General features: G+C 39.4%; 2 protein-coding genes across 6 annotated transcripts; both read left to right on the top strand.

The window, feature by feature from the left end:
* Window positions 1–930: 930 nt before the first annotated feature.
* Window positions 931–10,066, top strand: LOC118429237. 5 transcript variants are annotated; one of them, XM_035839703.1, is made up of 8 exons: window positions 945–1,031; window positions 1,843–1,913; window positions 2,248–2,342; window positions 3,071–3,164; window positions 5,300–5,459; window positions 6,826–6,981; window positions 7,691–7,786; window positions 8,118–10,066. In XM_035839703.1, the coding sequence occupies exons 2-8, from the start codon at window positions 1,875–1,877 to the stop codon at window positions 8,246–8,248; spliced, it is 771 nt and encodes a 256-aa protein (XP_035695596.1). In that variant the 5' UTR covers window positions 945–1,031; window positions 1,843–1,874; the 3' UTR covers window positions 8,249–10,066. The 5 variants fall into 5 exon arrangements, with proteins under 5 accessions (XP_035695592.1, XP_035695596.1, XP_035695597.1 ...); XM_035839704.1 differs by lacking the exon at window positions 1,843–1,913 and adding an exon at window positions 2,009–2,078 and having other exon boundaries at window positions 956–1,031; XM_035839699.1 differs by lacking the exon at window positions 1,843–1,913 and having other exon boundaries at window positions 931–1,031; window positions 2,171–2,342.
* A 1,696-nt stretch (window positions 10,067–11,762) lies between these two features.
* LOC118429329 (neuronal acetylcholine receptor subunit alpha-10-like) lies at window positions 11,763–17,918 on the top strand. The gene is made up of 6 exons (XM_035839809.1): window positions 11,763–11,795; window positions 13,535–13,644; window positions 14,107–14,245; window positions 14,759–14,896; window positions 16,174–16,435; window positions 17,283–17,918. The coding sequence occupies exons 1-6, from the start codon at window positions 11,763–11,765 to the stop codon at window positions 17,723–17,725; spliced, it is 1,125 nt and encodes a 374-aa protein (XP_035695702.1). The 3' UTR covers window positions 17,726–17,918.
* Window positions 17,919–18,810: the final 892 nt, after the last annotated feature.

Genomic DNA, 18,810 nt, shown 5'->3' with positions numbered 1-18,810 from the left:
TTTAGCGGAATATGCTCCGCCCCAACGTCGCAGAGAAAGTTTTCTCCATGCCGATCGTTGTCCCAGCTAGGCTCTCCCCAGAATCTTTTAGTATAGTGGAGGCACTGGCAAAAATAACCCAATCCAACGCGCTACACTTTCATGAAAATAAGTTCATTTTGCATGACAGAGGGTGTCAAATACTACAAGTATAATAATATTGTTGTGATTCCTTTGTTGTGAAGTGTCAAAACCACTATTGTTATGATCATCGCGCATTCACAAGTTTTTGCGGACAATGCCAACTGGAAAAGTGATGCCACTTGGCACAAAAATCTGTGAATTTTCATTAATTTTAGCAAAACTAACCAGGAAAATATGGAAGAAACACACTAGATTTCAAAAGTAGTATAGTGGAGCTGGGCTGGAGTATAGTGGAGGGCCTCCCTTATTCCATCCTTTGGGGAGGACTCTGATTATAGCTAAATCATAAAATTTGAGAGCTTTTCCTTGTTTACGCCACATCAAAGAATAAAAGTCGAGACTTGTAATAAATTGTTGATACAAGAACCCCAATTTTGCGTATAAATTTGTTCTACGTCCATTATTAAATCAAATTTCAGTCTAGTCGAGATCGAGCCCCCCTCCCCTAATAAAAACCGCACATAATTTTTGAAGTGGATTCTTCAGGCTACGCAACACAGCTGCAACATATCAGATACAATAGCTACTTAACTATAGATAAAGGAGGACAATTTCGTCAGAAACGCTGTCTATACTCACTTGAGACAAGTTGTTTTGCTGAGCGATTCAAAAATTTCCGTTCAAAACGGCCGCCATCTTGGCCAATGTGGACACCATGAGCAACGCGCTTTGATTGGCTGTTACGACAATTTCACCACAAATTAAACCAATCAGATTCCGTGTTCTATCAGAGAAAATGACTCCCAAGATCGCGTTTTGCTCGCGAGATTTGACGAGACTTTGAAATTTGGCGGGAAAGTGAGCTGGTTGTTTTGGTTTGCTTAGATCCGCCTGAAGCACCAAGAAAGGTGAGTTTTGGGGTCACCTGGCCGTTGTTTACTACCTGATTTGGCCACAACACGTTTACGACAACACCAGGGGAAAAGTGTGGCCGTTTGAGGGCCTGAAAAGGTCTAAATAAGTTTCAAATCGCTTCAACTTATTTTGTGGGTGGGAGTGGCCGCCATTCCATTCTTGGGCCTTTGGGTGAACTGTAAACAAGTAGTTTGTCAGTTTTTCTTCAAATTTGCAGTTGAGGAAAACGGCAAGGCCAAGGGTAAATTCTGTAATGATTTTCTAATTTGTGTCCCAAGATTTAGAAGGAAATTTTCAGATTTAATAGTGCATTCACAGTGATTTAAGTTACGACCCAGACCCTAATTTCGACATACCTCTAACTTCGAACGAATTTTCGTTGTCTCTTTGTGTGTTTGTTGTTTGTTTCCGCAGTGCTGTGCAAATGTGCAAAATCGATAAGAACCATAGTTCATGCATAGAGCTGTTGTCTGAAAAACAGATTTTAGAGATGTGTATACCATATAGGTCATTGATTATTACGTCATCAAGAAATTTTGAACATTAACCATTTGTAAAAGAATGCTGTAAAATTTTTGGATTTTTGCAGGGTTTCATGTTCATGGTTTTCGTAGTGACCTCTTCACTGCGACCGCAAATCGCTTATATAATAATGTATAGTACAGCAAGTATAGCACATTTGTACAGTAGTGCTGACAGTGAGGCGTGGTCAAAGTGTCACAGTCTCTACAGTAATAAGGTGCTGATGCAGCGAAATTAAATCACCACAAACTTAAATGCACTTACAGTATTTCCACTCTCCAGTTCCATCACAGGTCCCATAGTTCCTGACAAACATGAGTACCAGACAGTTCTTCAGCAGTGGTGACAGTAAGGCGTGGTCCAAGTGTCACAGTCTCTACAGTAACTGAGTATGGTACTACTGGACTGTCTGACCCACAACTGAATCACCAGTATTTCCTCTCTCCAGTTCCATTACAGGTCCCTTAGTACCTGACATCATGAGTACCAGACAGTTCTTCAGCAGTGGTGACAGTAAGGCGTGGTCCAAGTGTCACAGTCTCTACAGTAACTGAGTATGGTTCTGGACTGTCTGACCCACAACTGAATCACCAGCATTTCCTCTCTCCAGTTCCATTACAGGTTCTAAAGTTCCTGACAGTGACAGACATGAGTACCAGACAGTTCTTCAGCAGTGGTGACAGTAAGGCGTGGTCCAAGTGTCACAGTCTCTACAGTAAGGTGCTGAAACTGAAAGTGGACAAGAGTCAGAAGAAAGCCGACTTAATCAAACTGGACAAATGGTGAGAAGAAGTACAGAGAATTGTACCAAAAATTATTTTCTCAGACACGAAATACTGAATAGTCTGGCAGCAGTTGATAGACAATCCTTTAATGTTTGAAAATTTCTCTGAGAACGAGAGCTTTGATTGGCTCCAAGTCGTACAATGTTACCTGTAACAGCATGGCATTACATCAGAAGATTGATAACCGTCATTTGAAATATTTGATACTTGAAATGATGGACTATAGAGTAGGATGAATTTTCAGTTTGATACTGTAAATTAATTTCAGTTTGCAGGGACTTTAAATGATGTAGTTGGAGAAAGGAGACATTCACTGTGTTTTATTTTTGTAGTTGCAAGACAGAACATGAGTATGATGAGTTCACTATGAGAGTTGACTGTAAAAACCCACAACAAAGGGCCACAGAAAATTTGTCTCCATTTGCATATCTTAGTATGATATTTTTGGCAACGCCTCAGGGGCTAGCCTAACAGTGTAGTGTGCATCCATTTGGCAAGAATTCCCAGAATTCGATAGGAATTTTGGAAATTTTTCAGTGCAAAGTTGCATCATCCCTTTAGAGGGGAATAACTCGGGAAAGGTTGACGGATCGTCATGATATTTGGAATGTAGATAGCTTCGGAGATGCCTTACATAATTAGATAAATCAGTGGCTAGTTTGCATAATTGAGGTTTATAAACCCACTTATTGCTGTAATGTTTTCTACATGTTTTGTCCATGTAGGTTCCAAGAAGAACTTCCCCAGGCCCTGAGTGAGAGGACTGACAAACACATCACCCATGAGGAGCTGGCCAAACTCATGAGATGGAAACTCATGGTAACACAGATTTCAATGTCAAAAAGTTGAATTGATGATAAGTTTGTATAATTGTTTGTAACCCATGATAACCCAGGTGAGGTTGTCAATAGCACATGAACTGTTGAGCATCATTTCTTATGGTAGAAATTTTTGTCTTGAGCTTACTCTCACAGTGAAAGTGGATTGAATGGTATGATCATGTATGTACCTTTTTAAATACTACTTTTTAAGCACTTCTATTTATAAAGCTGAAATGAATCCGTTGATGTGCCACCGATCTTGTGCCCTTGTGAAAGGCACTTTACACAACTTTCCTAACATCACTCACGTGAAAATGAGTACCTAGCTTTGGTTAGGGACATCCCTCAGCTAGGACATTGAATGGAGGTCCCATGTTTGAGGAGATCTGAGCCACACCTCGAGCACATTAAAGAACCCATCGAACTTATCAAAATGACCTTCCTGGTGTGGATCAAATTAACCTGTCCGGATATGCAGCTTGTACTGTTCAGTACGAACCTGGTGTGTTACTCCATAAGGTGGTTTACTGGGTATGCAAAACAAACAAACAAGTGTTCTAGAAACAAGTCCACTAACAGTGTACAAAATACTTTTCTGAGCCAGGTTGCACAGTGTGCAACCTTGGGCTAAAACTAGGTTGCACATCTGAATTTCAAGTTGCACCACCTACAATTCACTAACTTGTGAAAACAAGTGCTTTAAAAAAAGCTGTATCTTGCCGGGTAGTAGGGATTTCGTCAGGAAAAGGTACCTCGGCGCTTCACCAGTGTTCATCAGTAAACATGAGGATCACATCAAAATAATCAGAAACAACCAGAACAAGTGCTTTAAAAAAGCTGACATTTTGCTAAGGTTTGCATGTGTGAACGTTTTTCTAGTTATTAGAATGTCATGTAAATAGAAATAGAGTAACTAAATCTGATATGGTCGCATGGAGAGATTCACCAATATGCAAATGAGGTTTGTCCAGGAATATAAGAATGAACATGTTTAGTGAAACTTTTTGTCATACAGGATGCAATTATTTTCGAGAAAATCAGTTTCTTCTCGTGCAATTATGTGATATAGATGTTGTATGGGCATTTTAATGAAAGTTAGAACGACATATACCCTACATATACATGTCTGTTCGTTCATTCAAATATCCCAACAGCGGAAAAATGCAGAACTACAACAGAAATTCCCAAATGTTCTGGTCAAAAGACAAAAGTATTGTTTACTAGTACTTTAATGGTGTAAAAAAAAAATTTAAAAAAAGAAAGTTGAAAAATTCCCGTTCCGGGAATCGAACCCGGAGCGTTGGATTACAATGCATAAACTTTACCACTGAGCTAAACATTACATGTTCTGAAGAACCTCGTTTTAAAAGGTATAGAAATGTATGGCATAGACTGCAAGTCGCAAAATGCAAAAATAAACGTTGTTTTATTTTTACAATTAAAGAATGATGAATCCATTCCAGTGAAGTTTTACCCTCTAAACTAATTAATAAGTTTTACCCTCGAAAATAATCCCCCAGTGTAGGGAGGTATTGGAAATTTACCTCATTAACATAATCTATGTCAGATGAATTATTGGCACAATAAACCGGTATTGTAAAACTTTTTGACCCACAATGAGTATGCATTATTCTTTATTACAAAATAAATTCCTTCTGATGCAATTTTTGATATATCTTTATGATAAACATGGATTAAAGCGTAGATTTATTTACGCTGGACCACATACGTCTAAAATACAGTTTTGATACTGGACTGCAATGTAACCCTTGTCTAACTAAGCCATAAAATTGGGCAAAGAGAAAAGGGCCTTTTGAAGGGCCTTTGGAAGGGCTGGGTTAACATTGAACCATTGATTGAACCATTGAACCATGGAAAATATCCGCCACATTATCTTGATAAAAAAGGTACAATGCATACATACATAAGCATTTACTATCATATTACTATCAATCCATTTTTTTCTTCCAAATGAATTGACAACAAAATCAAGTTCTAAGGCTCAAAATCTAGGTTTCGCACTGTGCAACCTGAGTTTAGAAGTAAGTTGCACCAAGCAAAAAGTGGTTGCAATGTGCAAGTGGTATTTTGCACGCTGCGGCACTAACACAAGATGTCTTTCCTTCTGTCCAGCGAGGTAAGTTCCGCCCACGTCTGCAGCAGCTTGTGGAGAGTAACAAGCCTGAGGTTGTGGAGGAGACCAGTAGGAAGGCCTTCAACAAACTCCCCAACATCTCATCTGCCATCAACGAACTGTCCAAACTGAAGGCTGTGGGACCAGCCACTGCTACAGGTTAGGCTTGTACTACTGGTATCTGCTGTGTTCTGGTGAAGTTGAATTTGGGTCGCTTCTGTTCACTCTTACACTTGTAGTTCTTCATGGCATTGGTATGGCGTAATGGTAGGGTTTTGGACCCAGACCCTGAGGGTTACGCTTGTACTACTACTACTAGCGGTACCTGTTGCCAGGGCTTGGAGTACTGAGTGCATACATGTACATATACATGTATGCACTATTGAGTATTGTGCACCCAAATATGAAGCTGTGCACCGACTTTTGACTGCAGATATACCATGTGTATACCTAAATGTTTGTGTAGGTTTATGTATGTAAAGATACTTTTGTGCTCTAGTGTAGTACAGTATATTCCTGACACTAAATAGAGAAAAGATAAACCCTTTGCCATATTAGAATTTGAAGTTAGCTGTAGAATTTTAGGTGCAACTTCTGCAGAGACACAGTAAGGTTTGTACATATAAATAGGTGTTGCTTACATCTTATGTTGTGCATTCCGATTTATCTCTTGCTCGTAGATTTTTATGCAAGGTGCATCAATGCCTACCTGACTGTATGCCCTAAAAGGAATTTCAATTCCTGACTGTGTCACTTAACCATTAATACTAGTCACATGTCAGAACACATCACTGTAGTGCTTGCACATCTGTGTGCCTCAAGGATTATAGAATCAGAGATGAGTACTGCCTGTACACTGAAACATATAGAACTGATTCAACTTCCAACTACCATGGTAACTCTATTCCATCCATTTTCTGTAGCCATCCTGGCTGCAGCAGCCCCTGAGCTGGTGCCCTTCATGGCTGATGAGTCCATGTTGTCCATCCCTGGACTGGGTCCAGTACAGTACACCCTGCCACTAAACCCAATCCATTTTTGTCCTTAGCCATCCTGGCTGCAGCAGCCCCTTCATGGCCGATGAGTCCATGTTGTCCACCCCTGGACTGGGTCCGGTACATTACACCCTGCCACTAAACCCATTTTTGTCCTTAGCCATCCTGGCTGCAGCAGCCCCTGAGCTGGTGCCCTTCATGGCTGATAAGTCCATGTTGTCCATCCCTGGACTGGGTCCGGTACATTACACCCTGCCACTAAACCCATTTTTGTCCTTAGCCATCCTGGCTGCAGCAGCCCCTGAGCTGGTGCCCTTCATGGCTGATAAGTCCATGTTGTCCATCCCTGGACTGGGTCCAGTACAGTACACCCTGCCACTAAACCCAATCCATTTTTGTCCTTAGCCATCCTGGCTGCAGCAGCCCCTGAGCTGGTGCCCTTCATGGCTGATAAGTCCATGTTGTCCACCCCTGGACTGGGTCCAGTACAGTACACCCTGCCACTAAACCCAATCCATTTTTGTCCTTAGCCATCCTGGCTGCAGCAGCCCCTGAGCTGGTGCCCTTCATGGCTGATGAGTCCATGTTGTCCATCCCTGGACTGGGACCGGTACAGTACACCCTGCCTTACTTCCTCAAGTACCTGGACCACATCAAGAAGTGCTGTAAGAGGCTCAACAAGCAAGGTAAGAAGATAAACACAGTGTGTTCACTTAGAAGTTTTGTAAGGTTTCAGTAAATTGGGATTATTCCAACATCATGTATGCTTAGTTTTGACACATCTTTAATATGAAATATTGTAAAAGCCAATCTTTATGATGGTATTTATCTTTCATAGTTTTAGCAGTTCACTGTCAATAACTGAATATGGGGTCTGCGGCCTACGGAAAAAAAATGTTGTGTTTCCTGTTTCCCGACAGACCCTAGAAAAACCAAAAACCTGCTTGTCCTATCTAATGAAGGATAAATGTATCCACAGATTTGTAACCATTATGCACACAGTTAAAGTTTGACATTGAAAATATAAATGTCCTTATGTATTTCACTTTTATTTGTTTAACTGTATTGTACAGTTAAGAGTTTTGGCCAGAGTCTAAAAAACGAAAGAAAAAAAAAGATGATCCCTACCTAGCAACCCTGATTTTTTTTCAGCGAATTCCGGACAGTGAAACAGGAAACATAACTTTTTTGTTCCTAGGCCTAAGGGAAATATTAGCCATGAATCAGATACACACAGCAATAAAAGTATCTTGGTCAGAAGACCTGGAAGCCAAAGGACCTGATGTGTAAGCCTCTTTTACCCCACATTTGAACCATTTTATCATGTGATGTTGATCTGTTATGGTTGATGGTTGTGAGCCTACATGTGTCTTAAAACATTAACTCTTTCCTTAGACCCCGAAGGCCAGTGGACCCCACATAAAGTGGAGGTGACCCTGTGGGCCCATGCCGTAGCTACAAACCTGGATCCCACTATGCTGGATTCTACTGGTATGTACAATACTAACACAAATGCCTTTGGTCATTACATTTAGTGTTTGAGGCCCATGTGAACTGTGGATAGTCAACAGGTTTGCCACATACAATTTGCGGTCCACTGGTAAGCATTTTTCCAGAAAAAAGTAATGACATTTCCTGTACATTTCAAATGAAAATGTTTGTCAGACTTCATAGACAGCTTTCATTGTCAATATGCACACATTTTTCACATCTGTAAACTAGATTATGTTGATTATAATATAGCAAAAGTCACTTAGAAGTTAGAGGAGAAAGATAAGATCTTCCATTGAAATACAAATGTTTAAATGTTACATTTCGGCAGCTGCAGCCAAGGACAATGCGGAACCAAAGACCAAGAAGAGGAAGTCCAGTGGGGAGGGGGAGCATGTGGTCAAGAGGGCCAAAACTGGACAGGGAGAGGAGAACACCAATGGGGAGTCAGCTTACTTTTAAAGCTCACTGGATGGGCTTTAGAACTTGCATTTCCCCAACAATGTAGCCTGGGTACCATCCTATTTCTACCGGGGCTCCTTACACTCGCTGCCCTAAAAAAATCAGACACTACATGTGCCAAATTTTAGGGCAACAAGTGCAAGGAGCCCCTGTAGAAATAGGATGTTACCTCTACTGCAACTCAAAAGAATTGTCAGTAAAATAGTACCGCAGGTACCTGATACCTGAAGGCGTCAGTTGTTTTTGCTTCTTTTACAGCTTTTCTTATATCTATACCAAAGGATATCCCACGCTAAAAGCTTTTATCTTTTATTTTATTTTACAAAAGTATATTTTAGAATAATAAGTTGAAAATGAGATGACGAAAGCAAGGAAGAGTTGAGCAAGGGAGAAGAATGTTAGTGGGAGTTCCGTTTTAAGCAATTCTGTTGCTTGTTGAAACTGTATTTACATGCGGGTTTAGATTACAGTTTTATGAAACTGTTGTGCAGGACTAAGAGTAAATGACAAGGATGTCTGAAAGAAGACAGTAACCTGTTGAACATTTGGATGTTCGTTAATACCATTGGATGATCGCAACGTGTCCCTCATAGTGGTGGTCCAAGATTGCAACTATTGTGGGATACGATAACTAATGCAGTACATGTTATCTATATAATTACACTTCTATTGATTGATATTCATCACAAATATTAATTGTATGCACATGTATTATCTATGATATGATCCTGTTGGAAGTTGAACTTTGTTCATACAGGGTTGGACAAATCCAATAGCCCTATTGTCCCGGGCAAGTGAAAATGCTAAACGGGCAAGTCAAGTGCATGTCCTGCACCACTTGTCCAATCGGGCAAGTTATATTTTTTTATTGAGTGAGATTTTGATATACAGTCTTGCTACTTTTCACAGTCATGGCATCAAGCATTGATCAACATGGAAAATAGAGCCAATAACAAGAATCTCATCGTTGGAAGTGAAAATGCATGTAGAAAAATGTCATTTAAATTTCGGGCTAGTGAAAAGTTGATTCGGGCAAGTAGATTTTTTATGTACTACTTGCCCGATAGGACAAGCGGGTTTCAGAAAACTTGTCCAACCCTGTCATACACAAAGAAATATGAGACTCAAAACCTTGAATTGTCTTTTGTGAGGGAGAATGTTTCATTAGTAACAGCGGGTGACGTTACGGTCACGTGGCCCAATAGCAAGTCCAACTAAAGCTTGTATTATCTCTCAACAAAAACTGTAGGGACAGTGAAGAATTCAGGTGAGTCTCATTTTCTCTCTGTGTTAGAACAAAAGTGTAACTTTCTACTATATAATTTACCAATGCTGAAGAACTTTTATGTATTTTAAAACCTCGCTGAACAATAAGGCTCTGGCATTGATGTGAAATTATGAACGTTGATGTTATCAGATGACTCAAGAACTTATGTGGAAGTTTACATCAAGTGTTACAATGAGATGATTAAATTTTGATCTGACATGGTGTATTGTGCTGGTTCAAAAACCTAAACCTACAATACTACATGTACTAAGTGGTTAACATGGTTAACGTAGTTTGGTCAACGTAGGAGAGTTTGGATGCAGTATGGTAGTTGCTATGGCAGTTATATGAAGCTTGCTATATTAATATCCATATCTAATTTTATATCATACTTATATTTTTCAAATCCCGTCCTGGTATGTTGATGGAATGATTTTAAAGGATGATGAAATCATGGAAACTTGTGCAATGATTAACGTTACTAAGTATAGAACTGGGACCAACTGGTAAGGAACCAATGATTGAGAATAAAAGAAAGATGTTCACTGAAACTCTAAAGTCTACCTCGTTTTAAGTTTTATCTGTTTCCTTTATACAAGATAAAAGGAATCCCCCATTGAATTCAAGACCATATCTATTCATCAATCAGCTATTCTGGAGAAAATCCAAACTGGTAGACATAAATGATAAAGTACAAAGGAGACTGGCACAACCCACCACTATATACATTGTATGTGCATGATTGAATGTTTTTTGTGAAGCATACTTCAATTGCTACCATACAATGGTTTGGTGACAGGTATGTCATGTTATCGAAAATCAATTTATGTATTCTAAGAACTACCCTTCTGGATTTGTACAAAGTATTACACGTTTCTTTGTGGATTCAGACAACACCGAACAATAACATTTGCTTAGTGTATTCAATAACGTCCTTGTTGTATTGTCACAAAATCCACATATCTATTTACTCAGACCACGCTCCTCACAATTGTCTGATTCTCATTCCTGAAGGTTGTATATAATAGAAGTCGACATGGCTTACTAAGTGTGTGAAGTGCTGCCTTTCATTGACGTTACATCAAGCATGTTGGCAATGGTGAAACCGCACACACTTCAAGGTCTAGTAGGTATAAAAGCATAGTTTTTTCATGGTCCTGTTCTGTTTCAGCTGACCGACATTTCACAAGACACGAGATTGCTGTTGCAGAGCTCTTACGGTAATAAATGCGGGTGGCTTGTGACTTTGGGGTGACGTTTTATAGTCGTGTATGGCTTTTTGTATTTTATGTTTATTATTCTCCAAGTATTTTCTTGCATTAGAGAATGATTTATGAACAGTTTTATGTCATGACAACGTATTGAAAAAATTACAGCCACACCCATAATTTTTCTACAAGGGCTGGTCCCACTGGAGCACCATGGAGACTTCTCTTGGCTTTTTACTCCTAATGACACTCTTTACATGTATACCAGGTAAGTACAATAATTGTTATAGTCCAATCTTTCAGTGTATGGCGGTTACATTGTATACACTTTACATGTATGTAACGTATCTCGGTGCGTTGTTGCCAGTATGTTGCCATACACCCTCACTAACTTGGGAGCAATTTGTGTGCTTAAATGCCACATTTCTATTGTATCAGATATTTTGTTCAAACTATTTTATATGTTAATGCCGTGACTCATCCTACTTTACCTTGTGTCTTATGTTACATTCACAAGAAAAAAACAAAATGTAAAGAGTTTTTTACCACCATTTAAAAAGATCCACACTTGAATATTACTGTGCAGTGTAATAGGATATTACTAGATTCTTTACATAATGTAATATGACCTATAAATTAGGTAAAACAGTGATTTTTTACAATACATCCCTTTAAAGGGCATTTTAGACAAAATGTGCTAGAACGCTCTATTCTTTATAACAACAGTGTAACAGGAGACTGTATTTTCAGGGTCCAGAAGTCATGTAAACCAGTATGACGCCATAGCGTTAAAGGCGTCCCTCTTGTCCAACTACGACAAAAGTTTGCGGCCGGTCAAGTCGGCATCTACACCTGTGAACGTGGACTTCGACATCTCTCTGAAACAGATTATCGAACTGGTGAGAAAATTTTATCCAATAAATTTTAATGAAGTTGGATCTTTTAGCCGATAGCTGCACAGTCACACTGATATGTTTCTCAACAATTAATGGCATTACCCATATTCTATTTCACCTGTATAGAGGTAGGGAGGGTGAGCATGGCAGTGCGGTTATGGTCGCTTCACTACATTGTCAGTCCTTTACAGGTGACTGTTTCGCTACATACCAGGCAGGTCGTTTTGCTAGATGCCTGGCAAGTCGTGGTAAAAGTCGCCTCGCTACATTTGAATGCTATTTCATTAAATAGACCAATAGCATTAGAAATCATGTTCCTAAAAAACTAAAAAGTAACTTGAAAAGTATTAAATAATTATTTTTGATTCAAGAGTGAGTGAATGAAATGGTGTCATCTGTCTTATCAGGCTGTCCCATTATCAGTATTTCACAACAGAACTAAGAAAATGTTATTGTTTGGTGTTATCTGACTCAGCAGAACATTTTTTTAAGAATGGCGATTTCGTAGGTAAACATTTTTGTTGGCATTTTTGGACAATACAGGCTGTTGAATTGATTACATAGTCCCCGATTATGCCTGATAGTGGTTATTATGATTATCAATTTTACGATTTTATGTGTCATATTAACGTAAATAAAATCTACCGGGTATTCTTGTATTTAATGGGCAAATCAAAGGATGGATAGATGGAAGACCATCAATTTATTGTACATTTTTGCCCCATTGTGCTAAGTACAGTTTACAGATCTGCAACAAGTAATTGAAAGAAAATGACTTCTAATATTGTTAGCCCATAAAATGAAATGACAATCTCAATAATAATTATTCAAGGAACTGGATATGATCATAGCCAGTTTCTGGAGTAACTGCCATTTGATATATCATATGGCAAATATGTCTAACCTTCATCTACGCATTTAGGGTAATGCCATTCTAATGTACATGAATTGAATGTAACAATTTGAAAGTGAATTTTTCCATGCAGGAAAGCAACTTCTGCCAAAAAGCAAAACAACTTCCAAAAAATTGGCAATGTAGTGAAACGACCAGTTAACGTTGTATCTGTTCATCATGATTATGATGCCCAATTACCACGATTCATTGTCTCATTTTTATATGAATAATAATTTCTTATTTTCAGGCTGAAAGAGAGCAGACATTCCAAATCAACATCTGGCAACGTCTGGTGAGTATCATAATTAATAAGCAGCTCCTAATTACTAATTTAAAAACAGCTATTGTTCTTCTTTTTCAAACCATGCAATATGTTGCTTACTCTGTATATTATGTAGACACCAGCTGTTTGGTTAGCTTCAGTATACAGAACGAAACCTGTGGCCTGATATTTGTGTTTTTTGTAGCATAGTCCAGTTAGGTTAGCGGCCCTGCCTCTGGAAGTAGAAGCCATGAGTTTGATTCCAGCTGTGTCGCTCACTCAACTAGCCTGGGTACCATACCATTGAGGCGCTCGTCATGCTCTTCGGCCCTTTAGGTCTAGCGGGATTGTGCAGTTAATAAGCGCAGGCCGGGGGAGTTCTTATGGGTTGGTTAGATTTCGCTGGAGGTGTAAACTCCAAAGGCCGGCTACAAGCTTTGGCGGCGAAATCTCAAAGGGCATCTAATCAGGCAGGCTGACAGAAACAGGTCGGTGCCTAAGCACACTGGGCTGGGTGAAGCACCCCAAAGCCGACCAGCAGAGAATGGTACCCAGGCTATCACTAAACATGCACGCTACCAGAAAGGGTTGTAGTCATTAGGACGGGACGTCACACTGTGGTCCACTGTTGAAAAGAGCTTGGGAACCCGTAAATACTGTACATAAGTGCCTCTCCTCTCTGTCAAAACCAATCAAAGACTAGCTCTTCAGTGAGCTAAAACTGGATCAAGATCACTTTCCTTTTATTGTGTTTACAGTACTGGGACGATGAGTACCTGACATGGAATGCCTCAGAACATGGAGGTGTGGACTCATTAACCATTCATTCTGCTGACATCTGGAGGCCTGACATCTTCCTCTACAACAAGTGAGTAGAGAGAGGACATAATATTATATTACGTGATGGGGCATGTTTTAAGGTACTGCCTTTTTTAACAATGAGCTGCTTGGAGTGAAAACTTAAATTACAGCATTTTTATACTTCTCACGTTGTTATTAGTTTTAGAGCTTTGACTTTACTTTCACTTCGACTTAATTTAGATCCACTATTGACATTTCCATTTGCTATTCTTCCTGTGGTCCTACACGCAACGTCATAAGATACATCAATACAATATCACAGTGATAACGGACATTACAGAAAGACTACAACAATAATCACACAAAAATTACATCAGAATACATCATATATTTGTGCACTACTGTAAAATAAGAGGAAATATGATGTTCCTGCAGTAACTGTCCTATCAAGCTATTCTCTAGGTTTCTTTTTTGCTGTTTTTATTCAGTACGTTTTTCATCCATGTATGGTTTTTGTTTATTGTGACAGCATAGCTAAGACCTACGGTGCCATAGAGCCTATCACTGATGTTACCGTGACCAGTGCAGGACGGGTGTCGTACCTACACCCAGCCATCTACACCAGTGCATGCCAAGTGGACATAACAAGGTTTCCATTCGACAAGCAGGTAGATCACTCTTCTTCTCTTAACGTTAGAGTGACTCTGGAAGCCACAAGGTCTTCCTCCCTCTAACATTTCCAAAAATGTCTTAAGTCTAAAAGGTGTGAGAACTCCCATCTTCAGTTAGGTTGCAATTACTTTGCTGTCACTAACTCACTATCCGGTTTAGCGTCTGTTGTTCCCAGTCTTGCAAGGGTTGGACGTTCAAGATCTGATTGCTGATCTTTGATAGCTTCTTCTGTCAAGGAGGTTGGCTTTTTGCAGGTTCAACATCTTCCTTGAATAGTAATATTTTCGTACATTTGAGATATTTCCCTTGCTTAGATTTGTACGTAAAAGGGACAGGACAAAACATGTGTTAGCTGTGTTCGATTAAATGGTGCCATGGATCTTGAACGATCAAAGTCTGAACTCCCACCTAATGGCACGATGACAGACAAAAAGCCTACCTTATGGCACATTGATATTTTCATACTATAGAAGACAGTAAATATTACAGATGTTATCACCTTTTTTCAGGAATGCATTCTGGAGTTTGGGTCTTGGATTTACTCCAGCTCCAAAGTGAACATATCCCTGGTGAACCCCAGTGCAGGCCTCAGCATCTTCACCCAGAATGTGGAATGGATCCTGAACAAGGCACCAATGGAAAGAAAGGTAAGGATGGAGAAACTCAGAAAGCCCGGTGTAAATATACCCAATATTTAGGATTGTAGAATTTTTGCTAGGGATGGGTCCATAGAGTCAATTCCATATTACCGAGAGGGTGTTTCTTGCCTTTTGTTCTAACAATTTGGAAATCTTTGTAACAATCTATAATGATAAGTAACTGTTTAGAACTATTTACAACATCTATGTGACATTCTAAATGTTTCTATAGTATTCAAACATGTTAGAAACATTTCTAACATCAAATACATTATTTCTGTTCGTTTCTAAACTGTTCCAACATAGATGCATCATTTGTGATCACATGTTCGAACATGGAAACAATATGATGAAACTGGGTCAGTGGGCTGGGAAGAGGGCAATTCACACATCCCTGCCAAGTGCAGGAAATTATGTCTGTCTGCCACCTTCTCACAAAAGACTCACCAGTGTATACTAAAGAGAATCTAAAAATACAAGAGCCAAACAAAGGACCAAGCTTAGCAGCTTTGTTTATGGGGTCAATAAAAGTTTTTATGGAGGGAAAAAATGACACAAAATGTTGGAACATGTTGGAACAATAACAAAAACACATAGATGTTTGAAAATTGTTCTAAACAAAGAGATAATGATATCATTACTTTCCCAAATGTTCCAACAAATATAAAAAGGTTCAAACATGTTTAAACTTTCATTTTGAAATGTTTGAACAATTTCGAACTTTAGTGACTGAAATGTTCTTTTACTCAAAATAGTTCAAACTTATTACAAATATTATTTCAAAACCATCTCGGTGACTTGGAATTGACTCTACCAGTGCAAAACCATTTTTTTCTTGTTTGACCGGTCTGGAAAAACTAGACCTGATAAAATTCCGGACCGGATGTTGGACCGATTTGTAAATGAACAGATTATACCAGCACTACAGCAACAGCCATTCACATGTTTTGAGGCTTATTGGTCCTAGAAATAGCAAGAGCAAAGTAGAGGAGAGTTGATAGTCATTTTTATCAAGTTTCTTCAGTTGAACTTGGTCTAACTTAAAGAGGCAGTTAGCTTTGTTTACGTGAAGATAGGATAATCCACCAAACAGATTCCTTGGTAGCGAAATGGGCCATTGTTTTGTGTACTAGTATTGTCCATTCACAATTAGGTCCAGGTTCAGGCCCAGACCTGGACCTGATCTTGAATTGTACTTGTACCTGAATTTTCTGTACCGGTACCCACCCCTAATTTTTGCAATTCAATTTGCGTTGCTTAATGTGACTTGTGTCACATACCCACAGGTAGCCTTCTATCCCTGCTGCACCGAACCCTTTGTCACTATCTTCCTTACCATGCAACTGGAGCGTCGGCCCTTCTTCTACATGTTCAACATGGTTGCACCCTGTATCATCCTGATGATCCTGAACGTGTTCGGGTTCTGCATACCCCCGGACACCGGAAAGCGGCTGGCCTTCTTCGTCACCATCCTGCTGGCTCTCGTCGTCTTCCAGAAGGTTTTGTCGGACTCTCTGCCCAAAACTTCCATAACTACTCCTCAGTTGGGTAAGAGCCAAATTCAAATCATTTATAATAAGCTTCATTGGTGAGACATCCAGGTAGACAGATATGCCAAATAGCAAGCAACAGGATATGATTTTGGAACGGTCCAACATCTTTGGTAGTTTCCACTACCTTTCGTCATTGACACCAACCTAGGCAACAGAAGCAACGTAAGCAATATCACAATGTTAAAAGTGGAAATATTCTGAATAAGGCAGTCTGTATAATATTGACATCTAATGCACTATTTTAGCACGTTTACATCATTATTTCATAAATTGAGCCATTAAAAACGGCACGGGAATGAGTTGCACAAAGATTCCAGATCAAATCCTTATTTTTGGGGGTACAATAATAAGGAATATCCTCGTGCAACTTGTCTCTGTGCTGTTTTTAACCGCTCAAAGACTAAAATTATGATGTAAATGTGTGAATACAATTCAGTAGATTTCAATATCATGCAGATTGCCTTATTCAGAATATTTCCACTTTGACGCTGTAATATTGCTTAGGTTGCCTTTAAGAGATCTTGTTGAAGAACAGGTTTACGAGAAGCAATATATGAGAGAATGTATGTCACGTCCTTAATAATTACAGAAATGGATGCAAACAGAAGGAGCTAATTGATATGTTAACATAGAATTTGTCTTCATCTTCTCTGCCATAGTAGGAAAATAGAACCTCATCTTCAACAAGATTTCCTCAGTGTCACAGACAAAAGTAGCTATTTGAAACATCTGACCATTTCCAAAATGAGCAGCTGCTAGTTGGTCAATCATAATGTCATGTAACATTTGTAGGACAGTAAATCCCTAACACTGATGTTCAATGATTTCTGTTCACTTCCCAGGTCAGTTCTTCGCTGCCACCATCGCGTTGGTTGGCTTCTCGTGCCTGGCTTCCATCATGGTGATCCGAATGTCCTACAGTGGTCCGCCCGCCCGCCCTCTACCCCGCTGGCTCCGTTTAGTTCTGCTACGCTACCTGGCTCGCCTCTTCTGTATGAACACCATCACGGAGGAGAAACATGTGCTTCCTCCCGCCAAAGATGGTGTCTACAAAGCTTCGGATAACGAGACCATCCGACAAAAGGAAACTCCAAATCTGGCCCTCGATCTGTCTCTGCGCGAGATTGTGTGCCACAGCAGGGAATACTCGGCCCATGCACGAGAAAGGAGTGAAAAAAAGAAGGACCAGGATGAGTGGAAGATGGCGGCTCTTGTGCTAGACAGGGCTCTGATGTTTGTCGTTGGCGGGGCGACCATTACTGTTTGTGTGGTCTTACTCCGCTGAACACAAGTAATTGACTGGAAGAAGCATGTATATGTAGCTTACATACATGGCATGATCTGTAAGAATTTTGATCCATACAGATCATCGCAAGTATGTAAGCTAAAAAGTTAGTACATACATGTAGAATATACACCGAGATGCGCACATCTCTCATAAATACACTACAACTAGATGATGAATACGCGTGTTTAAGTAAGGACCAAATGTTCAACTACATAATGTCAACTAATAAATACAACGCACTTGAAAAGATTTGTAAATTTGTTCACACAAGTTTCAAAAAGAGAGAAGAGACTATGTAGATTTTAGATGATGTAAAATGTAACCTGTTTCACGTATACTTAAGTTATCCAACCCAATGCATTTAGCCCATGTTGGGCAGGAATATGCAATAAAGATCATTGTCATTGTCATTGTCATTGTCAATATCTGTCTGTAGCTGTCAAAGTCTATACTGTCATGTCATCTAATGTTGAAGAATGATCACATAGCACTGCCCCTCAGTGTCATAGTTTTGGCTTCAGTTTGCTTCTTTTACAAAAAGTTGCGAGCTGAAGCCAATTTTCAGGTGACTCTTGAATGAATTCTTATTGCATGTTTTCCATGTGGATAACTTTAACCAAGGAGGTTGAAAAGAGGAATTTTAACCTCCTTGCTTTAACCAGTTAAAGTTATGCTTTGTCTAACTTATATGCTATTTGAAGCACAAATTATGAAACCAATGTACATGTAACATTAGTTTAATCTAGCTCAATTCTCAACAAAATGATATTTGCCATTGTGCACTTCTATAGCTTTTCTAATACATGTAATTGATAATCATTATATATGAAGGGTTAATAACACGCCCCGAGGTGTATATGGTGTCATGATGCCTGGACCTTTGCTATAACCACTGAATGAAACCATCAATGTGAGCGAAGGTTTCAACACAGAGAAAAATGTTTGGCTGTTGTTCCAAAGCCTCAGGTTTTCAAAACAACTGTAATTGCCAAGGTTCTTACTTCCTCTTCGCAAGACAGAGCCTTCACCTTGCTCGAGCATATGCGTTTGCAGGGCTTGAATACCCACTGCATATGCAGGTA

Source organism: Branchiostoma floridae, chromosome 13, assembly GCF_000003815.2.
Source record: "Branchiostoma floridae strain S238N-H82 chromosome 13, Bfl_VNyyK, whole genome shotgun sequence".
Taxonomy (NCBI): Eukaryota; Metazoa; Chordata; class Leptocardii; order Amphioxiformes; family Branchiostomatidae; genus Branchiostoma; species Branchiostoma floridae.
This window is presented reverse-complemented; position numbering and strand designations above follow the sequence as displayed.